Here is a 26,675-nt window from a genome sequence, read left to right as displayed (position 1 = left end):
GACATTCCATACAACAGGAATGGGGTGTCCAGTCCTATAGCGCTATATCATACTACCAATCGGCTGGGTGAATGTATAAAAATAGGTACAATCCAACAATTTAGTTTTATAAGTTTTTGGAAAATCAGTGTTTAAACCATAGGAAATCGTTTAATTTATCAAAGAATATGTAATAAGCATGTATAATCATGTAGTTTAAAATCAGGAAAATAACAGATAGGCATATATGTTTCACCCCAAAACAATTGAAAACAGTAAAAGAGGGGACTATGTACTCACTTGAGATTGCGAGTATTCTTGATTAAGTGTCCTAACAAAGCTCGGGAAATTAAGGAATCAAGTGGTACCTAGTATGGAATCGCTATGTTAAACAATCGGATCCTAAATCGGGAGATAGGATATAATGAAGTTCTATAAATCAAATGAGTATTTGAACTCATATGGCATGATTTAATAGACCTAACATTCTGATTGGAAAGTCTACCTAAGTGCTTTTGACCCGTTTCGACCCATTATGGTAGTATAAGCCACTATAATGCGTCGTTTGCGTAAAACTATGTTCGGATGGTTAACTATGTGCTATGTCAAGTCTTACATGCCCAATTATCCCTAAACATGTTACTAATTCAGATTATATGTCAAAAATATGTTCACATAGTCAAAATACGGATTTTAGCTTCAAAAGGGCATTTTGGTCATTTCCTATGGGCATACAAGCTAACTAGCATACGACTAACCAATCCTATGTGATCATAAGGTAAAACCTCAGTGGTTATTCCCTATGCAACTATGATCACTAACTAAGCTTGGTCGGTTCTTAAAGATCGACCAAACGGGTCGGATTCGAAAGTCTGAGCGGTTGTTTAGACCGCTTACCTTACGACCCTAAACAAGCACTAAACTAATAGTGTCGAGTAAAACATGTCAAAACATGTTTAACCTACTGATTTGGTATCAATACAAAGTGTTTTGATACCCTAAAGTAGTTCCGTTGCAAAATGCGTGCTAAAACGCATTTGGACCGAAACTTTGACTCGACACTATACCTAGTTAACGTGGTAATCAGCGGCTATAATCACGAAGGATTATAACTATCGTGATTACAATCACGTGTCAAAGTTCGATTGAACTTTGACTTGACCAATTGATGGTCAAAACCGAAAGTCAAACTGTTGGCCAAACTGTTTGACTTTCTGCTTAAACATAAAGAACAAGCATGAAAGAAGACTTACAAAGGGTCCTAGCTATCTTTTCTACAAAGAATAAAGTTCCAAGCAGATTAGAAAGCTCCCAAATCAGATTTGAGAGGTGAAGAGAAGGAAATGAGCAAGGAATGAGGAAGTTGGCTAAGCTATTTATAGTTGTTGGTGATGAACAAGATCATCACAAGTGGTTTGTTTAACCATTAAGCAATAAATCATGACCATCCATTTGTTACAAACTGATTAGGAGCCTTGGTGAACACACAAACTTGCTCAACACACCAAGAATTTACCAAAACAGCCCCTGAATTTGCAAACAGTTGCTGAAAACCAACTTTCTGGTCGCTGGGCACCTGAGGCGCCCCGCGTAAGGTTTGGGGCTGGGCTTACGCGCCCCGCCTGAGCCCCCAGATCAGCAAAAGTTTGAAAAATGACAGTTTTGGTCCCTGCATGCATTCGAGTCCATTTTTGGCACTTTTGACACCCGTTAAGCCATTTTCAAGGCTCTACAAGGTCAATAAAGTTTAGAGGACTCAAAATATGCTTGGAACACTCTCGGATGTCAGCTCGTTTGGTCGTACGGTCGCGTTGTTCGTTAAATTACGACGAAACTCAAACGGACGCGAAAACGAACCAAATTAAGCGACGAATGGGATTTTTGCATGCCGATCACTAAAATAAAAATATTTTAGTGTGTACAAAAATTTTGGATGTCCAGATGTGTCCAGAACGTAAGATATGCGCGAAAATGCAAACTTACGCCGTTTTTGACACTTTTAGTCCCTGTAAGATCATATAAGCATGTTTTCACACACCGAACCTATCAAAGCTTATTTCTAAGATATTTTTAGCTTATATATGGTATGTTTAGCTTATGATCAAGTTCCAGACTGAACGTTAGCTTACGAATCGGTATAGTTTCGCAGTTTGACGCAAATAGTCCCTGCGATCGAATAAACTTGTTTTTGCCATACCAAACCTTCCAAAACTTATTTCTAAGTTATATAAAGGTCATTTAAGGTATGTTAAGCCTATTTCACTATTCCGGAGTGTTTGTCGCGTTAAACTGATTACGTTTATGCACCAGTGCGCGTATAACTTTCCAGAAAGCGATTTAAAGCTCGGAGTTGAACAAGAATTGATATGTGCAAAGGATACACATATTTATACAAATCCCAGCTATGAAACACAATATTTCATAGGTTTGGTATTTGTTTGGTGTTCGTGGTGACACAGGTGTCACACGATGAACATGTCAAACGGGAAAAAAATAGACAATGTAAAAATGTTTAACCACACACAAACGTTGCGTCGTGTTAACTCACAAAATTATTTATAGTATTTAAATGAAATAAAAATTTGTCTTTGTATTAATGCGAAGAAATTAAACCGAAACGTAAAATACATAAAAAATAACTAAGTCGATATAGGACCCCGAGCGTTACGATGAACCTGTCAAACGGAAAAAAAATAATAGACGACGTAAAAACGTTTAACCACACACGCACGTTGCGTTGTGTTAACTCGCAAAATTATTTATAATGTTTAAATGAAATACAAGTTTGTCTTTAGTGGATACAAGTCACTAAGCATTATGGTACCACCCATAATGCATAGATGTGTTGCAAATTAGATTTATATACTAGGAATAACGCCCGCGCCGCAACGAATAGATTAATCTAAACGTTATGTGATGCGTTAACCATATGAAAACGTGCATTTCGACATATCTGATCGAACTCAATGTAACCTATAAAGCATGGCGATTAGATCAAAATATAAAGTAAATCAAATTTATATCGTACATTCATAACGTATTATATAGGATCCGACTTATACATAGAAAACGTAACGGGTATAACGGAAAAGATGACACCTATAATCAAAAGAGATTAATTAGAACTTTTGGAAAAAAGAAACCACATTTTGACTCCACCCGAATTGAAAAAAAATAACGAAACATTAAAATAAGCACAAAAACAGATTATATTTGACCTCACTCATTTCCCAAAAAAGTTTACGTTGAAACATACGTCAACTCGAATTTATACCGAAATGTACATAAAATATGCACATAAATATGTTTTTTTAAACAAAAAGTATTATATTTGATCTGACTTGTTTCCAGGAAAAAAAAAGTTTACGTCAAAACGTTGAGCAAATCAAATTCATATCGACAGATACATAAAAATATGCACGTAAAAATAGGTTTTTTTTTAAGTAAAGGAGGTATAAGGGTGAACTCGAAACAAATTATTTTTAATAAAAAATTAATAGATTAAATACGTTTGTAAAATCGTGCCAAGTATCCCTAATGCCACACAACCAACAACAAAAGAGCTCGTAAAATAAAAGAAAAAAAAAGAAAAAGAAAAAATAACACTGAACGAAAAACATACGTAAAATCGTTGAATCAAACACACCCGTTGCGGTGTGTTAATACGAAGAAATTAGACCGAAACGTAAAATGTAGAAAGAAAAAACTAAGTTGATTTAGGGCCCCACACGTTGGAACGAACTTGTCAAACGTAGAATAATAGACATGTTACAACGGGCCTGTCAAACGGGAAAAACAGACAAAAAACGTTGAACCACAGAGACACACAGTTGCGGCGTGTTAACTCGCGAAATTTTAAACGAAACGTAAAACTTACAAAAGATGAAAAAAGTTGAAAATAAAAAAGTGTTGGGATTAACTGAAAATAATAAAAAAAACTTTGATTTAAAAGTTATAAACTTAAAGTAATAAAAATAAAAAGATAAAAACTTTGGATTGAAAATAAAAAATTAAATTTTTTTGAAACACTGTAGTACAACATCAAAAGCAACAAAATATGTGGTAATGGTAATGGTAATAATAAGCTTAGCGAATCATGCCCCTAATCACTCGTCACAACTGCTAATCTGGCGAAGCCACTCCTTACGCCAGCCACTCACGCAGGTGTGTACACTCTTTGTTTTCAGCCCTAAACGGTTTTCAAACCCTAATCTCTGCCATTCATTGATGCAAATTTGTTTTATCTAATTAACCCTGATTTATTGATGATTGAACTATGTACCATGATTTTCAGAGTGATAGTGATAAGTTAGGATATAAATTGTTTCATCAGTGCATAAATGAAAGTTCTTGGTCTGATAATTGTTTCGTGCAAAAGAGTATTTGTTTATGTGAAGAGTATAACTAAACATTCATTGGATTTATCATCGATTTCACTTGTTCTCGGAGTCAAATTCAACTTCTAGGGATTATACATGTTCCTGCTGCAAATTCATGTTTTTTCTTCAGTTTGATTGGATTGACTTGTTGTATTCTTCTTTAATTCGCTTTATTTTTAGATTGTATGTATGTGTTCAATTCTTTAGTTATTGACTTATTGTAGTTGATTGGGTTTGTGCCATTTTCACTCAAATCCGCCTCATTATCATGTGTGTCGTTTTAACTAAAATCCATGAGTTCTATGTAGTCAAAAGAGGACACAACAACGATGCTGGCAGAATTTAAAACAGACTTTAAGAAGCCATATCTCGGTCATTTTTGAGCAGTTCTTGAGCCTAAAATGTACTACTTTGGGCTAGCCATTCACCACAAAATTTCTTAATTTTTCAATACTGTTTGAATCCCCAAAAGCTGTTCGCAAAACTGGTTAGAGCACCCGTTTAGTAAATTAAAAAGGGAACATACGGACATATCTCATCTTGCTTTCATAGCTCAGTTGGTTTTGGTTAGAGCACCCGTTTAGTTTAGTAAGCGGGAGGTCTTGAGTTCGACTCTCAATGAAAGCAACTGTTTTTATGATTCATTATTACTTTGTAGTAGTTATATGTTGTGCTTAATTTTTATACTTAACTTTGGGCAGTTTTAACGGTTTATGAACTCCCCCTACAAGTTATTAGTATAATATCCAAAGAATCGTTTTGGTTAATACAAATTGGTTCCAATAAATAAATCCCATAGGCTTTGGGTTAAATAAAAATAAATCCTTTTAATGTTTTTAGAAGAAATAATAAGCATGATTTCGATTAAAACTGTACGCAAAGTATTAATTTTTATTTGTATTTTAGTATTTTTCATGGATTTTGTATTTTTCCTTTTATAATTATTAATCATTCTGTACAAACAATCATTCAGATTTCTGACCAAACAGATACATTTCATTAACACAGAATAGTTCATAGGGGTAAAATTGTCATTCTGCACAGTCAGTCATTCAGAGGTCCAACCAAACAGCACTTATTGGCTCAGCACTTACTGACTCAGAGTCTCTTAACCATTCAGACCTCTTACTGGTTCAGCAGTCAGAGGTTGCCAAACAGCCCCTTAGTCTCCCAGAAAGTACACTACACCCACGAACGGAGGTGCCAGATTTGGTGGTGACGACTGACAGCTGCGAGGGTTCAGTCATTCTAGCTTTTGTCCACATCAACGTTTAGGGACCACGGAGGTAACTTTCAAACCCTAAAGAGCGGGCTGAATTCCCCCCTTCATAGTTTGTCTTAGTTCTAATTGTGAATTGTGTTAAATTAGTTCATGGAAGGAAACTAGTGTTTGAATTTGATTATTGTTGTTGTTAGGGGATGTGGGCAAATGGCGGGGAGTTTGGGGTTAGCAGATCAGTAAATTGGGAAGCATTGATTAAATGGTAGTCTTCTTAGTTCTTACAAGGTGGAGAATGGGACCACTTCGACATCGCCGCCGCTGTAGTACTGGGATACAGGTATGCATTTTTTAGATTTCGTTTTTCCTTACATCTACAAAGTTAAGAATAATATTTTGGATGTAATATTCAATAGTGTTTTGGGGAACTAAGCTGGTAAATTTGGGGTTGCACCCAGAGTAATATAATTAATATATACATATTATTTCGAATGTTCCATATTGTGAAAGATGATTCGTATGCCATTTGGGAAATTATATGTAAAAGAAATGTTGTGCAGAACCAACTGAATCTGGTGAAGATTTCTTTTTGATAGACAGACACGGATGCGCAACTCAGAGAGTTTAGTTATTCCTCCTTATTAGATTTTTTTTTTCGTACCAGGAAAGGAAGTTAGTCTTGAAAATTCATTTGTGATACACACGAGACAACAATTATTGCAAATTGGTAACCTACACCAGTCATCTCAGTAAGTAAGCAGAGGATGCCCTGTCGCACTGCAACAGAGACAATAGCAGGCTCTCTTGTCTCGTCAAATTTGTTGAGCTAATTACATGGGCCAGATGGCCATGGATATGGGTAAACTAGGAACGCTAGAGGGCTTCATTTTCCAGGTTAGCTTAATTCTTCTGGTAATTTAAAAAGGCGCGCCAGATGCGTGAGGCAATGAAGAAAGTGCCTCAACTTGAGCATGCAAAGACAACAACAACCATACTCAGTATATCCCACAAATAGCAAAGCTACTTATAGGGTCTGGGAGGGTGGGATAGAGAGACTGCTTCCAGAGACCCCCGGCTCCAAGAAGCATAAAATGGTAATTTTTTTTTAGAAAAGGCTTAAATTAATGAAATGGTTATGATATTAATATTAATATTTTACATTATGAGAATTTATTGTTTATAAGTTTTGATACAGGTCTTAAATTTATCCTATGGATGGATTTAAAAAAAAAATAATAATAATTATTAGTGCATTTCAAGTAAGTAATCGGTTACACATTAACTGGAAAACATATTCTTTTTTATCTTTTCAGAAATTACAACCAGTGGATGTTTACAAATGTCAGAAGATTAGAGACCGGACTAATAAGGATGCAGTCAATAGGGGGCTTTGTCTTTGGGGTTTGACGAGGTTTGTTTTCATTTGTTATATTAAGCTTTTGTCTCCATATTCATTATGATTTTGCTTGTTAAGTTATTTTATTACTAAGATGTTAAATATAATTAACCACAACTTTGTTTTACTGTATTTGTATGTATGTATGTATGTATCAAACAATCATAGCATGTAGTTTGTGATTAATGTTGTCAGGCCAAAAGGGCAGACCGTATGGCATCTTTCATCATCCACAAACCTCGAGAAAGATCACATTTCACTAAGGCTGCATTTTAAACACAATCATTTTGTTAATTATCTTATTTTTAGCAAGAGATCATTGATACACTAGAACAAAGAGATCATTGATACACTAGAACATTTCACTAAGGCCAAAAGGGAAGCCGGTGTTTGAAAAGTTTTCGTCTAAACTTTCAAACTGGAAAGCAAGACATCTTTCTTTTGCGGGCCGTATGACTCTAGCGAAATCGGTCCTTGGAAGCTTGCCCTCTTACTTCCTCTCTTTGTTTGCTGCCCCTAAAGGAGTTATTGAAAAACTTGAAAAAATTAGAAGGAATTTTGTGTGGGGGAACTCGAACTCGGGGCATAAGATGAGATGGATCCGGTGGGAGCTTCTGTCTAAAGCTAAAAGAAAAGGTGGAATGGGTCTTGGAGCGATCAATAATTTTAATTTGGCAATGCTCGTCAAATGGTGGTGGAAATTTCTCTCAAACCCTAACGACTTATGGGCTAAGGTGGTGGGGGCGATTCACTCGGGTAATCCGAACTCCTCTTTTTCTCTTATTCCGGTCAAGAAGACTATAGCTGGGGTATGGAAGGGTATTGGATCAGTTGCCTCTACCCTCCAAAAATATGGGATTAACCTCAAAGATAAATTCGTGCAAAGCGGAGGAAGATGGTTATGGCACTCGACCGATGTCGAAGAATTTTCGGTTAAGCTGGCTAGGATGGATTTCGAATTAGCTTTCGGTTCCTTGGCTGAAGATAATTTTGTTTTCAAATGGATAAACTGGGTTCCACCTAAAGTCAATTATTTGGTTTGGAGGGCGTTGATGGGGAAGATCGCTTCGAGAACCGGTTTAATTCGTAGGGGTGTTTCTGTTTTGGATAGCTCCTGCCCGAGATGTGGCTTGTCCTCCGAAGACCACAACCATATTTTCTTTAGTTGCCTATGGTCCCGGAGTATTTGGTGGAGTATCTTGACATGGATGCGGATTAGCTTCCCGATGTGGGTGTCAAGTATTAAAGAGCTTTTTGATTTCCTTCTCAATCAGCCGGGATCTTTTTTGTGGAAGAAGGTGATGTTGTCGGTGGCCTCGGCCACTTTTTGGAGGATTTGGAAAGCTAGGAATGAAAAGGCTTTTGAAGATCGTTTCATTCCAGTGCTTAATTCGGTGGATCATATAAAGGAAGACGCCTTTTTGTGGGTCACCAATAGATCTAATTTAAATCTGGATTGGGACAAATGGAGGTTGTTTGATCTCGTAGGCCTGATGTAGTTTGCTCTCTCTTTTTTTGTCGGTTTCCTTGTTTGCTTTTTGTTTTCAGCTTCTTGCTGGCTCTTTATATATATATATAAAGTGATTTTGCCGTTCAAAAAAAAAAAGCATAGGAAGGATTATGTTGATCCTCACAGAATAGGAGAGGGACAATATTGAACATGAAGTAAGATTTATTTAGATTAATACTACTGCATTTTTTTTGTTTATTAAAAAATGGACACAAAATGTGTTTGTGGATAAATCACCTCACTCAGGCCCGTTTTGACCAGTGCTTGCTTAAAACGGACCCATTTCGACCCCTATCTGTTACTAGAACCGTCTATCTTGCCACCTTTATATAATAAAACCGTTGTTACTCACTTCTACAGGTCAACATTTTTGTCAAAGCCTTTAAAGAACAAATCCAGTTATTTAAACTAGCATAACAGATGAAGAAGCGAATTCAAAGGGCTGGATTGGAAGGAAATAGGGGTGACAATCCTAATGCTGATACTATTGCACACAAACGTGCTATTAATCGATCTGTGTCTAGAAGAAAACAGGCTGCTCTGAAAGCTTCTACTGATGATACCAACAATTTGAGTCAAGGGAACAAACAAGTTCAGAGACCAGAGGCCCTGGTGCCACATTCACCCGGACCCCCTATATTACAATACCCGAGCAGCGGACCCTGTATGACCCATTCTATCCCTAACCCACATTGACCCGGACCCAATATATGAGAAGCATATATTTATTATTTTAGTCACATAGGGGATGGTTCAAATGAAAACCATTTTTATTGTGAAAACTCGAAAACTAACTAAAAAAAGCCTAAAAAACACACCGATTTTTTTTTCACTTTTTTTATAAAAAATCGCAGGTTTTTGTATATAAAAGAAAAACTTTTTTTTTCAAAAAAAAAAAAAAAAAAATTTGTATTACACATGTGTATGTGTACTACACATGTGTAGTACTATACATGTGCGCTACAAATTTTTTTTTTTTTTAAAATTTTTTTTTATATACTAAAAGTAGCGAAAATTATTATGAAAAAAAAATGGTATGTTTTTTTGGCTTTTTTAATTAGTTTTCGAGTTTTCACAATAACTATTGGTTTTCATTTGAACCTTCCCTAGTTACATAATACTTCTTTTAAAAGTGCCTGTTTTAACACTAACCCATTCTGGTATGATCCGACCTAATTGTTTTCCAGTTGTAGAAACAAACACAAGTTCACTAATGAATAAGGAAGTGTTAGCAGTTCATCAATTTGGATTAATCAAGAGTTATCAGATGCATTGATTGATTTTCTCCTTGTATTTGTGTTGGTTTAAATACATTTTTTTTTTTTTTTTTTTAAATTTTAAAGGACAAATGGTTGGAGGTATGGTGCGGTATATTGATTGACATCAACAAACTGAACTCAAACTTAATATCTAAATGCTATACTAATAAAGGGAAGGATTGATAAGCAGTATACAAGATATCCGGAAAGGATTGATAACTAAAAGAAATGAGTATCGTCTTGCAAATTGTCGCCCTCGCAACATTGCGCGAGTATCCTAATAGTATTAATGAGGCAGGTGTGTGATATATCTATTCATGCATTGTTTATTAGTTGGAACGATTGTCACATGAGACAATACCTGGTAAGGGGGGAGGGACGCTCCCAAGATGAAGCCTTGGGTTCAACTGATGATATCACGTCATGGTGGACCCGGGTGTGATGTGTTGGTTGTTGGTGGAAGAAGACATGTTGTGTGATGTTATTGGTTGTTGGTAGAAGGAAGTGGCGGGGAATTTCTTGGAAAATGGCGGGGTGTTCAGCTAATTAAGTGATACACCGCTGCAACTAATTTAATCACTTTGGGGGTACGTACAAGTGATGTAGATGAGGTGTCACAATAGCATTGGATGATAGTGGGGGTTCAAGCGATGGAGATGGGGAGTGCCCCCTAACCCCCTAATCGGGCTTTACTCCGATATTGATTTTGTCCATTACATTGTTAGTCTCGTTCGACAGTTCACACCATGAACCACCTACTGGATACAAATAACAATGTTCACACCTTTTTTCCATGTAATCGAAATTGACAAGAATGAATCTTTTCTTTTCATTGTGAATGTATAGAGTGATTACAGATTAAATTCTTCGACTCTCCTAAAATGCTTGTTGTTACGTCACTATGAGTTTTTATCGATAACCGCTAATACGGTTCACAGTTAATAAACCTAATGGACCTTGATTAAACAAGTTGACCCATAAGTTTCAACCCAATAGAACATAATAACATCAAACAAGTGTGACCTTATAGAAATAATACTAAATAAATAAAACAAGCTCACTTGCTTTAGTGATTATCGGGCTTCATTATCCTCTTTAATCACAAAACCGATCTTCGATCTTGAGTCTTCAATCCATGCCTTTCAATAGTGTCATCAACGATGATCACCAACTCTTCTTCGCTATCCGAGCCTTGACTATCACTGCATACGTGGCACTGACGTCACCATAATTTTGTAATTTTTAGTTAACCAACTACACTTGATATTGTACATTACAAAAACGAGTCATTCGAGTCATATGATCTCAAAAACTTATTAAAACAAGCTACCTTTAGCTTGCTTGGACTCAATGAACCAACAAGCTGAATCAAATCAGCTTAACTTTTTAACAAATTAATTTATACGAGGTAAATAGGTAATAAACAATTTATAAATCAAGAGTTATTTAAAAAAATTATTATTATGATTATAATATTTCTAAATATAATATGTGTAGGTCGTGTGAATAATTAATGCTTTCAAACAATGAATTGGTGTAACCGATGTGTGATATGAAGTGCAATAGACGATTAATTAACATTTAGGTAACGGTGAAAGAGGACGCACGTGCGGCCACCCCCGACCGGTCATCGAGGAAGTAAGAGACCATGAACATGGCTTCTAGTCAAAGGTCAAAAGCTACATTTTTTTTTAATTTAGAGTAAACCGTCAAAATGGTCCTTAACGTTTGTTCACTTTTAGTACTTTAGTTCAAAACTTAAATCTTTTGAATTTGGGTTCCTGTGATTTCAATTTTGTTGTCGTTTTCATCTAAAATCAAAATCTGGTTAGATTTTTCAGTTAAAATTCAGCTTTTCTATTTTTTACTCCCTTTAATGAAGGGCAAAATGGTCTTTTCACATTTTATTTTAAAAAGTTTAAAAAAATCTGACTATTTTGCTCTTTATTAAAAAGGAGGAAAAAAAAACTAGATTTTAACTAAAAAATCTGACTAGATTTTACTTTTAGATTAAAATGACAATAAAATTGAAATCACTGGGAACCAGATTCAAAATATTTGAGTTTTGGACTAAAGTGGCAAAAGTGACCAAAACTCAGGGACCATTTTGGCAGTTTACTCTTAAATTTATTTTCCAAAGAGTTAATTGCCCGATTAGTCCCTGTGGTTTGTTGTTTTTTTCACATTTAGTCCCCAACTTTTCAAAATAGCATGTTTGGTCTCTGTGGTTTGCTCACTTGTTACTCGGGTAGTCCCTATACTTGATGAGTGTTAGTTTGTTCAGTTAAATTGATTTGAAATGACCAAATTACCCTTTCTTATTAAAACATTAAAAACCCTCAAATAAATCCTTTAAATATGATCATTTATCTAACTCTTTTCCCCCTGTATCAGTTGTTTTGAATAAACAGTTTCAACTTTTAAGTTGCTTAAACCAATCTTTTTACTTAAAGCTGTTATAAATAATCCCAAAGCCCAAACACCCCCGAAAACATCACAAACTTTGAGAACATAAACCACAAAAATAGTTTCAAGATCATCAAGTTTTGATTCATCAAGATCATCAAGTTAATGCATTTCAAAAAAAATAAAATTCAAGAAACTAACAACCCAACAAGGGTTTAACTCCAATTTATCCGAAATCACACAAATAATTCACCAATTCAACAATTTACATCTAATACTCTGTTTCAGTGTTTAAAAAAACAACCCAACAAGGGTTTACCTTCATTTGTTCTAAAATCACACACACAAATTATTCACCAAATTAACAATTTATAGTCTACGTGATGGATCTCATCCATATCACAAAACAAACAACTACAACTTCATAACAACTTCAACATAACACAAAAATACTTATTTATGTTAGATTTTGTTATTTCTTCATATGTTCATACTTTAAAGTTTAGTTTTCTTTATGGTTGAACTTGTATACATATAACCTACTACTAATAAGTATCAAAATGACGGATTAGAGGACTCAGAACTAGCACTATTGGCTAGGGAAGATGCAACAAGAATAAGAAGATGAAGAAATGATGAAAGTGGTGGTTAAAAGCTCCACAAGTTTGTCCTTGAGCTTTCCCTGCCTTGATCCTTCATTAACTTTGCTTGATACACCTTGGGAACTCTTGGATTATGTAACAACCCGACTTTTCGGATCGTTGCCCGTTTGCTTTTGCTTCGATTTGTAACCGTCATGTACTCCGGGTTTCGATATAAATAAAGGGTTCTGTTATACTAAATACATTTTCATCGCAACGCTACACGTTTAAATGCTTTATATTTGCAAACGCTTACGCAACACGAATTACAGAGAAATTTGCCATTTAAATTGCCGAGTGTGTTTGTTTAGTAACCACTCACGCCTTCGCATTCGCATATCACGATTAACACACTAAATCGCAAACGCTGTTATTAGTAGTAGTAATGTTATGCTGTGTGTTCTTATATGCTTTACTTGTGTGTGCTTATTATGTGTATTGTTTACTCGCAAATGCTATCGCAACGCAAACTCAACGCTACTCGCACAACTCGATTTATCACTCTAAAATGCAACGCGACCCGAAACTCAGTGCTACGCTAAAATACTTAAAGTACCAATACTAACTAACGAAAGGAAACGCATTAAACGAGTATCTTACACGCGAAACGAGGAAAAAGGTTGCACTAAACAACAGCTTCGAACGACGCCAGCTGGCCTCATACGAAGGCACTTCCTTCGTACGAAGGCAGCTGCTTCGAACAAGATGCTGCTGTGCGAACCCAGCTCCTCTATAAATACCCAAGCCCCTCCTCATTCATTCTCACTTGCTGATTTCATACCGAAACTATGCCGAATTGTTGTGCGACCATTTTCAAGTAAGATTTAGCAGTTTTATTCAATTATACAACGATTTCCCCTTCGATTTCCACAAGAATCACTTGGTTTTCATATAAAATCTTATGTTTTCACTTGAAACTTCATCTTTTCACTTAAACTTCTTCTTTTCTTCATAAATTCCTATTTTTACAAAAACTCTTCATCTTTTTCATCAAAACTTCTTCTTCTACAACATATTTACACTTAACCGAGTGTATTGGGAATAACTTCGGTTTCCCAAGTTAGAAATATGTTGATTTCACACTCACCAAGTGTTAAGTCTAAGTGAAAACCTTTCAAACCCTTCTTAAACTTGATTTTTACACCAAAATGGACCAAAAACGATATATATCTTGTTCATTGAATAATGGAACGAGGTAATGTCGAAACCAGCTTGAAAGGGACTCAGAAATACATCCGATTCAGGCGAAAACCCAGCATCAAATGCCAAAAATAGCCACGTTTGTGTACTGGACTGTTTTGTGCGAAGCCAGCTTCGTACGAAGGCACTGCCTTCATATGAAGGCACATGGCCTCGTACGAAGGCACTGGTTTTACACTTAACAACCCAATTCCCACTCGTGACGTAATCAAAGACCTCTCCAACGTTAAGTTTAATCAGTAGCTTAAGGTTGGAGGGATGGACACTCGATTTTCCGAAGACAGACGCGAAGAAACTCGATTTTGGACAACGGAAGCCCCACGTGTGCGAAGATCCACCTTCGTACGAAGGCACTAGCTTCGTACGAAGCTTCTATTTCCTGCCAACACTCCAATTTGCGATCGTTCAGTACTTTGGAGGACTCACGTTTCTGTTCGCGTACGCAGGCTGATCCGGCGCTCCCTCCAATCCTTTGAGGATCGTGTTTCTTGATTAGTACACGCTCTGTGAGTATACTCGAACCCATTTTCGTTTAATGCACTTTTGGGTGTTACATACGTTCTATATCAAAACACAACACACAACATAAACACTTTATAAACGCTAACCCTCTCGCATGCTATACGTGATTTGTTGAATCCTTGTTACTATGCTTACACAGTGTTATACCAGACCGCCTTTAGCAACGATAGTACTATAGTCTGGACTCAGCACCTGTTGTGACAGGGGTTGCTAAGGATCACATTACTTTACTTCACGTGGTTAGGTTGTATCATTGTTGATAGTTACATGCTTCGCCCGTTACGTGTTACATGTTACATGTTACATGCTGGTTATGCGTAAACGCTTTTTATACTATATCTATGCAAACTTGTGTACTCACCTTTACTTTATGTATTGACTTTTATTTTAACGTATGTGGCAAGTTGATGGATTGTTATGCTGAAATCAAGATAGGAAGTCTAGAAACTCATCTAATAAAATCTAGGTTGTCGGACTTGTTTTGTTTAAAAGATGTGAACTCTTTGATGACTGTTTTTGCAATATTTGTTTATTGGTATGGGACAATGAACCTTTTAAATATTGTCACTTAATAGTTGTTATGGATTCTCTTGAGCAATCTGGTTCGCCTAGTGTCGCGCCCCGATGTTTCCGCCATCGGTTGGGGTGTGACAGGTTAGCTTGAAGATGAACAAAAAATGAAAGTGATTATGGTGGTGTCTTGGCCGAAGGTTAGGGAGAGAGGAGAGGAGAATATGTGTTTGAAATTTGGTGATAGAATGAAAGGAATGATGATAAGGATTCTTGATATAACCTTATGCACACACTTTACTTCTATGCACTTCATTAACCATCAAACAAATTTCATGAGCATGAGACAACATGGGGGCTTGTGGGGCCCCATTTGAACCGTCATTTTGAGCATGGGGGGGGGGGGGTTAATTGGCAACTTTTGATTGTTCAGGGGCTTGAAGGAGATTTGAGGGTTTAATTAAGTGTTAAGTGATTTTTATGTGTAACTAAGTGTTATATGGCCAATACTAATTTTATAACATTAAAACAATGTTACTAGTTCATATTTGGTGTTTCAGTAGTGTTCAGATAATTGTTCGGTGCTTGTTTCATTGTTTGGTTCACTAAAAGGTTAAGTTGCGTAACTTATAAGGTATGATATGTTTTTGTGTTTTAATGGTATCCCCGATACTTTTTAAGTTGTTTTTGATGTTAAACATCATTTCTGGACTTGATGTAATTTGCCGGATTCTGAATCCTGCGGAAAATTTCCATTTATGGTCCAAACGGACACTTTTAAGTTCGTTAAATGTTTTTCGGGAAAGTGTTAACTATTATACTTATTTTCCCACTTGGGATTTGATATATATTTTTTTATGTCGGGCCTACATCTAAGTCCTAAATCTACCATTTAGCTGAGTATTGAGGCTGTGCTGACACAACTTATCTAACCGGTGAGTTTGTTAATTGTTTTGACGCAACGCTTAAATTGTTTCACAATGCGATGAAAGAATGTATGATATGCATGATTAAGATGTATATGTCACACCCTGAAATTATCAGAGTTGGCGTGACTGGACTGGTATCTTCATTGCACAACGGAAGCAAATAAGCTAAGTCTTTTAGAAAATGAACGCCAGTAAGTTCTCGACTTCACATGGTTCTCCTATTCCAACCGAGCCTTATCTTAGAAATGCAACCTGAGAAAGAAACATGCGAAAAATCAACATAAAGTTGAGCGAGTTCATAGTTTGTTTGTAAAAGATTTAAAATAAATCTTTTTGAATAACCGGTTTGTGAATTATTATTGAGAAAACGAATTTAGAAATCATATTCTTGTCAAGTTATATGGAAACTTTGTATTTGTAGCGTATTATGTTCATAAAACCATGTATTTGTAAACTCTCGTATTTGTATTGTTCGTATAACCGTCAATGCCCACCCTGACTTTGACTTCATGCCCGCATAATCCCTATGCTTTGAATTTGTATAAAACATGGTATTTAATTTGTACAAATGATGTATTTCTGTAAGTATGTATGTCCCTGGTATGTAGCAATAAGGAAAAAGAGATCACCACTGGGTTGCAAAGCCAATGGTATGTGTGAAGTGATGCATGAAGACTCAAACCTAGCAGACTTTGTACCGGGCTTCCGGCTGGAAGACATAGTCACCACATGGCCCATTCTGCGGACTCATGGATGGGGCTCGCTACACCCAAATAGATCTATCACTCATGTCCCTCGGTCCTACAATGAGGATTAATGGCCTTAAGTATCCGCCTACGCACTCAGATGATCTAAGTAGTATACCCTCCTTAAGCTAATCATACCATGTATAAAATTTCTGAAATAATTGTAACATGTATTTTACCCCAGCCTCTAAGGCTGAACCTCCCCAGCCTCTAAGGCCAACTGCCCATGTCTCTCTATATTATCACCAGACGATCCATCCCTAGTCATGAAAATCATTCACACTTCGATAACACGCATTTGTTTTGTAAAAACCGGTATATTTAGTATAATCCATTCGTAATATGATTTAGAAATACGGGTTTTCGTTCATTCAAAAGCTTTGTATGTTCTTGCAAAACGTGCTTTGTCTAAAAATATGCAGTCTTTGTTCATCGAGAACTTTGTGTGTTTTCCGCAAAACGTGCATGTCTTTCCACCCCGAAAACATTTATAAAAATGTAAGACCGTAAAAAGGTGGGGTTATGAACTCACCTGAATATTCCTTTGCAAAGCTAGCTAATTACGACTTCGTGATGTCGTTTCCAAGACTTGACTTGCAAGCGTGCATTCTACAATATTCCTAACACAGAATATCTAATAAGTTTCTAAATAAGCGCAGTAACTAAACTACGTGTCATCGAGCTCTACCGAATCGTTAACCGAACGATTCGACGGTTAAGTTGTTAAGTCAATGGAAACGATTATGTCATATTTGATAAGTATCGCTTATCGTTGACAATAACTAACAAGTCTTGAAAAGACTTGATTCTCGAGATATTTGAAAGTAAATAAATATTTATATCAAAATATATAAATATATCGTTAAGATCGCTTGTCGTCCCGAGAAGTCGTACGTTTATAAAAGAATATTTACACGAAAATAATATATAACAAACTCGTATTATATGTCGCGTTTCATATGATCTTCGTCAAAATATTCGTATATGTCGTTTAGGCGTATAAAATAAATATGAAAAGTTATATTTATTTTATAAAAGAATCGTCGATTTGTCGTGTTTGAAAATAAATATGTTGGTGCAGTCATCTGTCGTCTTCGTCTTATGTCGAGTCTCGATCACGGTGCGGATCTGATCAAGCATGACATCACATGTGACATCACATAGGTGACATCACAAGTGACATCACCTAGGTGACATCACATGAGATGTCATGAAATTAGAAATTGTATAATAGCCGTTTGTTGACTTCAATTGATAAAGGTCCAATGAGAAGTTGCCCTTGGAATGGTCCAATTAGAGATAACCATTTGAAGGCCCAATCATGTCAACCGTTTGAGTAAATATGGCCGTTTGTATATGTAAACCGTTTGAAAGTAGATGACCGTTTGAGTGAGGTGTCCGTTTGAAGGCTTACGTTTGAATTAGTTGACCGTTTGAAGCATGTTTCAAACGGATAGGTCGTGTACTATAAATAGCTGTCATATTGTTGTCATTTGTAACGAAGGGGTCAATTGATACCGAAGTGCTGCCGGTATTTCCTCTCATTGTAAACACTGTTAATTGAATGTACAAGAGGATTAAAGTGTATTTCAAGTTGTTTTCAAGTTCGTTTCTTAGTTTCCGCCTCTGAAACGGACTAGAGCTCTTCCGAACGACTCATTCAGGTCGAAACCGATCCTACAAGTGGTATCAGAGCTCAAGAGGAAGAGTTCTATACAATTCAGCTGCATTTTCTCCTTCTACATCTTTCTTTTTCGAAAATTACAAGTTTTCACGGTTGAAATCGGCTGAAACTCTCACAATATGTGCGTAATGGTGTTTTAACAAAGCCTTGAGAATTTCAGGTCAAAAATTGAAGTAAAAATGGGAAAAATGGCATGAAATATAGGTTCCGTTTGAACGTAACAGATGCTTTCCGTTTGAAATAGCTTCATATCGTTTGAAAAAAGGTTACCTATCGTTTGAAATATAGTGACCGTTTGAACCAATCGTTTGAATCAGGATGTCATCGTTTGAAAGCACCCTCCGTTTGATCTTATCGTTTGAAATCAGATCCTGTCGTTTGAAAGTAGACATTGCCGTTTGAATTTAGCATCTGTCGTTTGAACCATATCATTACGTTTGAAAGTGTCCTGTCGTTTGAAAGGATCACCATCATTTGAAACTGTCCCGTTTGAAAGTCCACCGTTTGAACCAACTACTGTTTGAATATTGTAAACTGTTAAAAAATGCATTTAATCATTTTGAATAGCTTAGTGGATATTGCGGCCCAATAGTTTTTCAACAACAATTGATATATGACAGTCAGTAATATGATTTGATATTGTCAGCCACTGTGAAGTGTTAGGTCAGTAATGTTCTAGCGGCCCAATCATTCTATTGCAGTTGTTATCATATCTGCATATGATATTAAAAGTCATTGTCGGCCAGTATATGTTCATATGTGATTTGGGTATAACCATGTTCACGTGAATTTGTTTGGCCCAATCAGTGTTGTGATACACAAAAGTGAGACCCAATCTGAGTTACATGTGAAGCGGTGCAATCACTGTTGAGAACAAAGTCTCGGTTAAATCAAATTAAATGTTTCTTGAAGTTGTTAGTTTGTTACAATCAGTGACCCATGTAAAAAAAGGTTAAAAGTGATATATTGGCTCAATAGAATTTAAGTTGTATCACTTTCACGTGTTGTGGGTCAAGTTAGTGAAATTTGAGGTGCAATTAAATTTGATTAGTATTGGTAAGTGTTGTCAGCCCATCTTTCATCATCGGCCAAATCTCAAAGCTCAAAGTTCAAATTTTAATTGTCAGTTCATTATCAAATCTGCACAGTTTGGAGTTCAAAAGTATCAAAGGTCATCAGGTCATTTGATACTAATTCGGTTCATGTGGAAATAAGGTCAGGTCGTGTCTTTGTGAATCAGTTCGTTTGAAATCGCTCCGGGTCTTAGCTGTCCGCACAGTGTGTCGATTTTCAGTCCGCACCGAATATTCAATAGTTCGAGTACCAGTTTTATTCTGTTAATTGATAAATCTTTAAACTGATTGTTTGTTTGTCAGGTATTCTTACAAGGTGATACAGCTCATTTAAAATTCGGAAAAATGGATGAGGATTTCTACAACGCATTTGCTACTCCAGTTACACCGATGAGTATTACACAGAACACGATGTTGGAAAACAAAACAGGGACGATGCAAAAGCCTCCCAAACTAATGAACATCGAAGAATTTAAAGGTTGGGAAGGTCGGTTTGAGAATTGGGTGCAAGCTAACTATCTTGATGCTTGGGAATGCGTCGAGACAAAGTATGTTCGACCTTTGAATGATGATGAAGAGCCTGTTCCGATAAAAGATCTTACTGCTGATGCTAGGAAGAAGTATAAAGATGAGAAAATGATGCTAAGTCTTCTTCAACAAGCAGTGAAAGAAGATATTATGGTGCTTTTACAACATAATGGAACATCATATTCGATTTGGAAAGCATTACGTTCAAAGTTTCGAGGAAGTGAGGAGATGGTTAAAAGCAAGAAATCGCTTCTAAAGAAAGAATTTGATTTGTTTCGAGGATTAAAGAATGAAAGTACACGAGAGATTATTGAACGTTATTGTAATCTGCTTGCTAACATGAAAAGGTTGAGTATTGAGAAGAGCACTGATGAGTTGATAGAGAAACTTGCTGATGCGTTGCCCTATGAGACTTGGGGCACATACCTTATGATGCTCAGAAACAAGAAGGGTTTTAGCAATCTGACGCTCAGTAAGTTCATTGAAAAGATAGAAGCTCAAGAAATGGAACAACGGAAAGTTATCAGAATGAAAGATTTTGATGGTGAACAGGACATCGGGTTGTATTATAAGGCAGGAGTTAATGAAAAGAAATCTTCAAATCTATCTCCTAAAGTTGAGACTGCCTACAGTGCCAAGAATTCATCTGGAAGTCCATCATCAGGGTCAAACAGCAAAACCAGCTTTACTTCATTTTCATCATATGATCCAAACATTTCTGCAACTAAAACGGGAGAAAGTTACAGTGCAACATTGTGTTAAATCTTGAAAATGATCAAGATTATTCTGAGGAAGTTGCCAAAAATCAAATGTCTTTATTAGGAATGGTTTTGGAATCTTATACTTGTTTTATTGCAGGTCGTATTGGAAATCCAATGTTAACAAAAGAAGACTACGACCAGATAGATGCTGAAGAGATGGAGCTGATGGACATAAAATGGTGTCTGGCTAGCGTGTTACGGAGAGTTGAGAAATTCAAACAAATCACGGGGAGAGATGATCTTCGTGATGCAAATGTTTCTACTTTAGGTTTTGACAAATCTAAAGTCACTTGTTTTCGGTGCAGGGAAAAAGGACACTTCAAGAGGGAGTGCACTAACCGTGAAGCAAGTGGAGCTTAAAATCCGTTCAACAACAACAATGATTACTATCGTAAAGCCATCTATCACCAAGTTGGTCAACAATCATCTCAACAACATAAACATCAAGCTCAAACTGCACATGGAAGAGATGTGATTGAAGATTCTGAAAAAAGAGCTTGTGTGGGTAATAGTGATAGATTGTATGGAAAAAGAAGGGATGGTAGTGCTTTGTGTTGGTGCATTTCATCTGTTGACTTCGTTTTGGATCGAGTCATAGTATTAGAATGTTAGTTCAGGGCACGTTGTACGAGAAAACTGAGAATTGTATAGGTTTTTAGAGTAAGGTTCGCTTATAGGGTCATGGTTAGGTCCGCCTATCTGTCATAGGACAGGTCCGCTTATTCGTCCAATGTAGGTTCGCTCATTCGAACATTGTCCATTGGAGCGGACCTAGAACTCTATAAATAGCCTAAAAGCGGTTCATTTGAAAAGATTTTGTCAAAACTCGTACCGAGGTGCTGCCGGATCAAGATTGTACCAGAATCTGTTATATATCAATAGAAAAGGTGTTTAAAGTAATATTCAAGCTATTCCTGAGTCAAATACTTTTTTTCCGCACCTGTATTTGATAGAATTACCTCTGATCGACTCGTTCGGGTCGCGAAACGATCCTACAATTGGTATCAGAGCTTCAGGAGGAGGAGTTCTACAGTGAATAGCTGAGATTCTTCAAAATTTCTGTCTTCTACACCGTCTTTTTCTGTTTCAGACACTTTCAACGGTCAGAATTAGCTCAAAATCTCAGGGATTGTGCGCAATAGTACAGAGACAAACCCTTGAAAGTTTGGTGTCAAAACTCGAAGGAAAAATGGGTCAAACAGGTCTTCGAAAGTGATTCGCTTTTCTGAACAAGTCTTAGGTTCGCTTCTGGTTACACTTTAGGTCCGCTCATAGTGACAATTACAACCAGGTTCGCTCGAAAGTTTCAGTCTGGTCCGCTTATCTGTGATAGGACAGGTCCGCTTATTCGTCCAATGTAGGTTCGCTCATTTGAACATTGTCCATTGGAGCAGACCTAGAACTCTATAAATAGCCTAAAAGCGGTTCATTTGAAAAGATTTTGTCAAAACTCGTACCGAGGTGCTGCCGGATCGATATTGTACCAGAATCTGTTATATATCAATAGAAAAGGTGTTTAAAGTAATATTCAAGCTATTCCTGAGTCAAATACTTGTTTTCCGCACCTGTATTTGATAGAATTACCTCTGATCGACTCGTTCGGGTCGCGAAACGATCCTACAATTGGTAAAATCAATCAAACTTATTTCCAGAAAAATCATTTTGATTAAAACAAACTTAAGTGTTTTGAAATCTAAATGGGAAAATAGTTTGTTGATAGGGGGAGTTCTGATTGTTTATGCCTTGTGAATGGCGATTTGAGGTGATTTGATATCGGTTGTCATGTTTTTGTACAGTTTGTTTTCATATTTTCGTTAATGTGTTTGCATTTTAGGGGGAGTAAGAAAATTTCAGAAAATCCAAAACATTAGAAAATTTGAAAAAGTCAAAAACATGATAAATTCAAAAATGAGTTTTTGTTGCGTAAAAGAGGAAATTATAGTACATCAGTGGACTATCACAACATGCTAAAGAATTGGAAAGTTTAAATGTGATAAACAATCTTACTGCGGATATGTCAGAAGATTTTCGCACATTTAGTAAATTGAAACGAGATATAAACCTAAATCAAACTTGCTTGATTCGTGGGTAACTATTCTTGAATATATGGGTAACCCCCGAAATCTTGTTTGAAAGGTCCCATATTCTGAGATACTAGGTCTTTATACTCAGTGATATCTGGGGTATTATCCCGGGACTTCTGCTGTATGGAAGTACTGACCTAGTCCCCGGATAATACTTTCTGCATAAGCTTGAAAAAGCGCCGCCCTCAGCAATCTGATTAAACAATAAAATTGATAGTCATTGCTGTTGTAAAAAAGATCCTCTAAAGGGGACCCACCAAAAGTCGAGCCGTCATCTCTCTGCTGAACGGAAGTTCTGACCTGAGCTCTCACGGTTTCGCATCTACCCCTTTACAGATATCATCTGTGGTATACTCACCTGTAAGACTGAATATTTGGGATCTGGATACAGGAGTATATTCAAGTGGAGTGATACACAATTAAGTTTAAGTGTCTAAAACATTAATTTCGTATCTCGAATCAATTGAAGTCTGTGTGAAAATTTAAGTGGACAAACATACTGACAATCTAGGTAAATTGTTTAGAACTGAGTATGTTTAAAGCTTAACGGTGTTGGTGATACGTCTCAGAAACTGATATGATCCTCTTGCATGAACTCACAAAAATATTGTCTGTAAATATCATTTTTGTATTCTCTTTACAATTGGTGTTAGTTTTATTTTCTCTCAGAAAATCGAAAAAGATTTTAGTGTGTTTTAGCATAAATTTTTGAAAAGTCAAAAAGATTTTCGACAACTGATATTGAAAAACTGATTTTCAAAATTCAAAGTGCTGAACATGATGAGCAACATTTGAGGGGGAGTGTGTGTGTAAAATTAAAAATATTTTCATAATCTAACCTTTTTCAAGTGGTTCATCATACAGATAGAAAATTGAGAGGGAATTAAATGTTGGTGCACATGAAAGAGTCTGAGTTGGTGCATGTTTATGTGTTTAAATGTTGTCATAAATCTTATGTTTGTGGTAGAGTGTATGCAGGAAATGTTAACATCTGAGGAGAATATGTAACATTTGAGGGGGAGTACAAGTTGAACTTGATACACTCAAAAGATGTCAAAGTTTTGTGAAGAGGAGTCTGTTGATGAAAAGAGAAAGAGATGAAGATAGAGAGAAAAGCCCAGTGGCTGATCAAGACAGAAGAATTGAAGACAGTGTGATATGACTCGATGACACTTCGTTCGATGGCACTCCGTCAACATCTGAGGGGGAGTCTGTTGGTGCATTTCATCTGTTGACTTCGTTTTGGATCGAGTCATAGTATTAGAATGTTAGTTCAGGGCACGTTGTACGAGAAAACTGAGAATTGTATAGGTTTTTAGAGTAAGGTTCGCTTATAGGGTCATGGTTAGGTCCGCTTATCTGTCATAGGACAGGTTCGCTTATTCGTCCAATGTAGGTTCGCTCATTCGAACATTGTCCATTGGAGCGGACCTAGAACTCTATAAATAGCCTAAAAGCAGTTCATTTGAAAAGATTTTGTCAAAACTCATACCGAGGTGCTGCCGGATCGAGATTGTACCAGAATCTGTTATATATCAATAGAAAAGGTGTTTAAAGTAATATTCAAGCTATTCCTGAGTCAAATACTTGTTTTCCGCACCTGTATTTGATAGAATTACCTCTGATCGACTCGTTCGGGTCGCGAAACGATCCTACACTTTGATAATTGATCAAGATGATGAGAGATTACCAGAGGGTTTTAGCTGGGCAAATTTTACCTGGGATGATTATATTCCTGATCAAACTACAGCTTACACTGCTTTTACGGCAAAGGTTGTAGATGATAGTGATGATGATACGGAATATTGGGAAAGAAAATATAAAGAAGATATGAAACTGCTTGCTGAAAGTGATAGTGAAGATGAAAAAGCCAAGAAAAAGAAGAAAAAGATCAAGACACCGGTGAGCAGTGATGATGAAGAGGTTCTGGTGGTGAGAAGACAAAAGGTGAAAGAAGTGCCTAAATTCAAGGTTGAGGAAGAAGTTGATGCGAAAAAGATTCCAGTGAAGTGTGAGAATTGTGAAGTTGTGAAGAAGCAAAATAGCACGTTGATTTACAACTTGAACAGTCTGAAGGAGTCTTACGATGTGCTGAATAAAACAATGAATCAGTACAGTCAAACGAGTGAAGAACAAGCAATAGCCATGAAGACTCTTCAGGGAGCATTCATGACAAAGCAGAAAGTTGTAAACAATTACATTGAGAAATGTGCTGCTTTGGAACAAAAGCTTGAGCTGCAAAGAATTGAAACAGAAAGAGTTAATTGTTTGTTAAAAAGTTACTCATGTACTTCCTATGTTATTGACAGGATTTATCCGACGATTGAAAGTATGAAGGTATGGGAAGATGATGAGGTAACTGAAGAGAAAGAAGCTGGAAAAGGTGCTGATGAAAAGATTGCTGACAAGAAGAAGAATGACAAGAAAGAAGACACTGAAATGACATCATCTGGTAAGAAGCAAGGTGTCAGTTATAACAAGTGTCCACCCCCGCTGGAAAATGGATATTTGCCTAGATATCCAAACGATGAAAGAGTCAAAAAGGCCACAAATTTACAGTGGGAGTCAGAGTCGTCAGTCAATCTACCAGATGGTATTGATGTTGTGTTTACATCGTCTGACACTGATCAACAGTCTCAATTAATGAAGAAAGTCGTGGATCATGTGTTAGAGCATTCACATCCTAACCATCAAATTATGTGAGGAGGGGTTTTTATATTATAAAAGGTATAAAAAGTGGTTGTGAGTAGAGGAGAGAGAAAATGTTACTGTTCATCTGTATATTTGGGGGGACACTGTTCACCCGTTATAATTTTTTAATATATTTTGAAAGTGGTTGTGAGTGGAAGTGAGAGAAAAAGGTAATGATAATATTATTTAATTGAAAGGAGAGAGAAAAAGTATTTGTTTTTAGTGGAAATATATTGATATAGGAGTTGTTTTTTAGTGGAATGTATGTATAATTTGATGGATTGGATGTGAATGCTCTTAGAAAACGATGAGATAGAGGAGTCAAAGTCGGAGTACGCGTCAGAGTCAAAGTCTGAGTCAAGCACTCCGGGTCAAACAGAAAAACAGGGAAAAATAGTCTATAACAAAGAATTCCTATTATCAAAATCTAATTTGGATGATGGGTTGTTTAAAGTTGCCTACACTTTGAATAATTCTGACAAATTATATTCTGATGAGGAATTTCCAATAAGAGGTGTCAAAACAGAATTGATAAAAAAGGTTTTCAAACTCACAGAAATTAATATTTCTGAAATAAAAGACTTATGTCTTAATGAAAAACCTAAGTATTACACCTCAAGAGTTCAACAAAGATTAAACAAGAAAAAGGGTTACGGTTCTGGTTCTGGTTTCCAAAAGAAATCAAACCATAACGGTAATTTCAAAAAGAAAGGTTTAGGCTTTATTCCTACAGAAAAACAGAAAAATGAAAAATATGTTCGTGATTTTAAATCCAAAATGTCATTTGTTTCAGGCACATCAACTGATGAAGAAGAAAAGACAAGTTTCTGGAGGGAATCAAATAGTGAGTGCCTTGCAAAGAAGCAAGATGAACAGAAGAGAGATACAAGAACCTGTTTCCGATGCAACACTGTTGGACATATTGCAAAAGATTGTTCTAATGTAATACAATCAAAACAGGGAGTATTTTGTAAACTCAGAGAGAAAGTGCTTGCGTTCGAATCACCAATTGATAGAACAAAATTGTTTCAAGATTCTATATTTGAAAATTGGTGAGAGTTCGAACAAGTTCTACAAGAAGAGAGCTAAGTCTGACAACCAAAAATGGGTTGTTAAGAAGGGTGGTGAAAGCTCTAGCGATGATTCTGATGGGTCAAA

General features: G+C 36.4%; 1 protein-coding gene across 6 annotated transcripts; it reads left to right on the top strand.

Moving 5' to 3' along the window:
* The first annotated feature begins 4,007 nt into the window (after positions 1-4,007).
* On the top strand, positions 4,008-9,300 carry LOC110894848. 6 transcript variants are annotated; one of them, XR_002566767.2, is made up of 6 exons: positions 4,008-4,143; positions 5,367-5,644; positions 5,775-5,917; positions 6,242-6,671; positions 6,891-6,988; positions 8,844-9,300. XR_002566767.2 is itself a non-coding variant. In XM_022142078.2 (6 exons), the coding sequence occupies exon 6, from the start codon at positions 7,426-7,428 to the stop codon at positions 8,470-8,472; it is 1,047 nt and encodes a 348-aa protein (XP_021997770.1). In that variant the 5' UTR covers positions 4,008-4,143; positions 5,367-5,644; positions 5,775-5,917; positions 6,242-6,671; positions 6,891-6,988; positions 7,169-7,425; the 3' UTR covers positions 8,473-8,567. The 6 variants fall into 6 exon arrangements, 4 of the variants coding, with proteins under 4 accessions (XP_021997770.1, XP_035836313.1, XP_021997771.1 ...); XM_022142078.2 differs by lacking the exon at positions 8,844-9,300 and adding an exon at positions 7,169-8,567; XM_035980420.1 differs by lacking the exon at positions 8,844-9,300 and adding an exon at positions 7,169-8,567 and having other exon boundaries at positions 4,045-4,143; positions 5,479-5,644.
* The last annotated feature ends 17,375 nt before the right edge of the window (positions 9,301-26,675 follow it).

This window comes from Helianthus annuus, chromosome 12 (assembly GCF_002127325.2).
Source record: "Helianthus annuus cultivar XRQ/B chromosome 12, HanXRQr2.0-SUNRISE, whole genome shotgun sequence".
NCBI classification, from domain to species: Eukaryota; Viridiplantae; Streptophyta; class Magnoliopsida; order Asterales; family Asteraceae; genus Helianthus; species Helianthus annuus.
The sequence above is the reverse complement of the archived record's forward strand: the minus strand, read 5'-3'. Positions and strand labels throughout refer to the sequence as shown.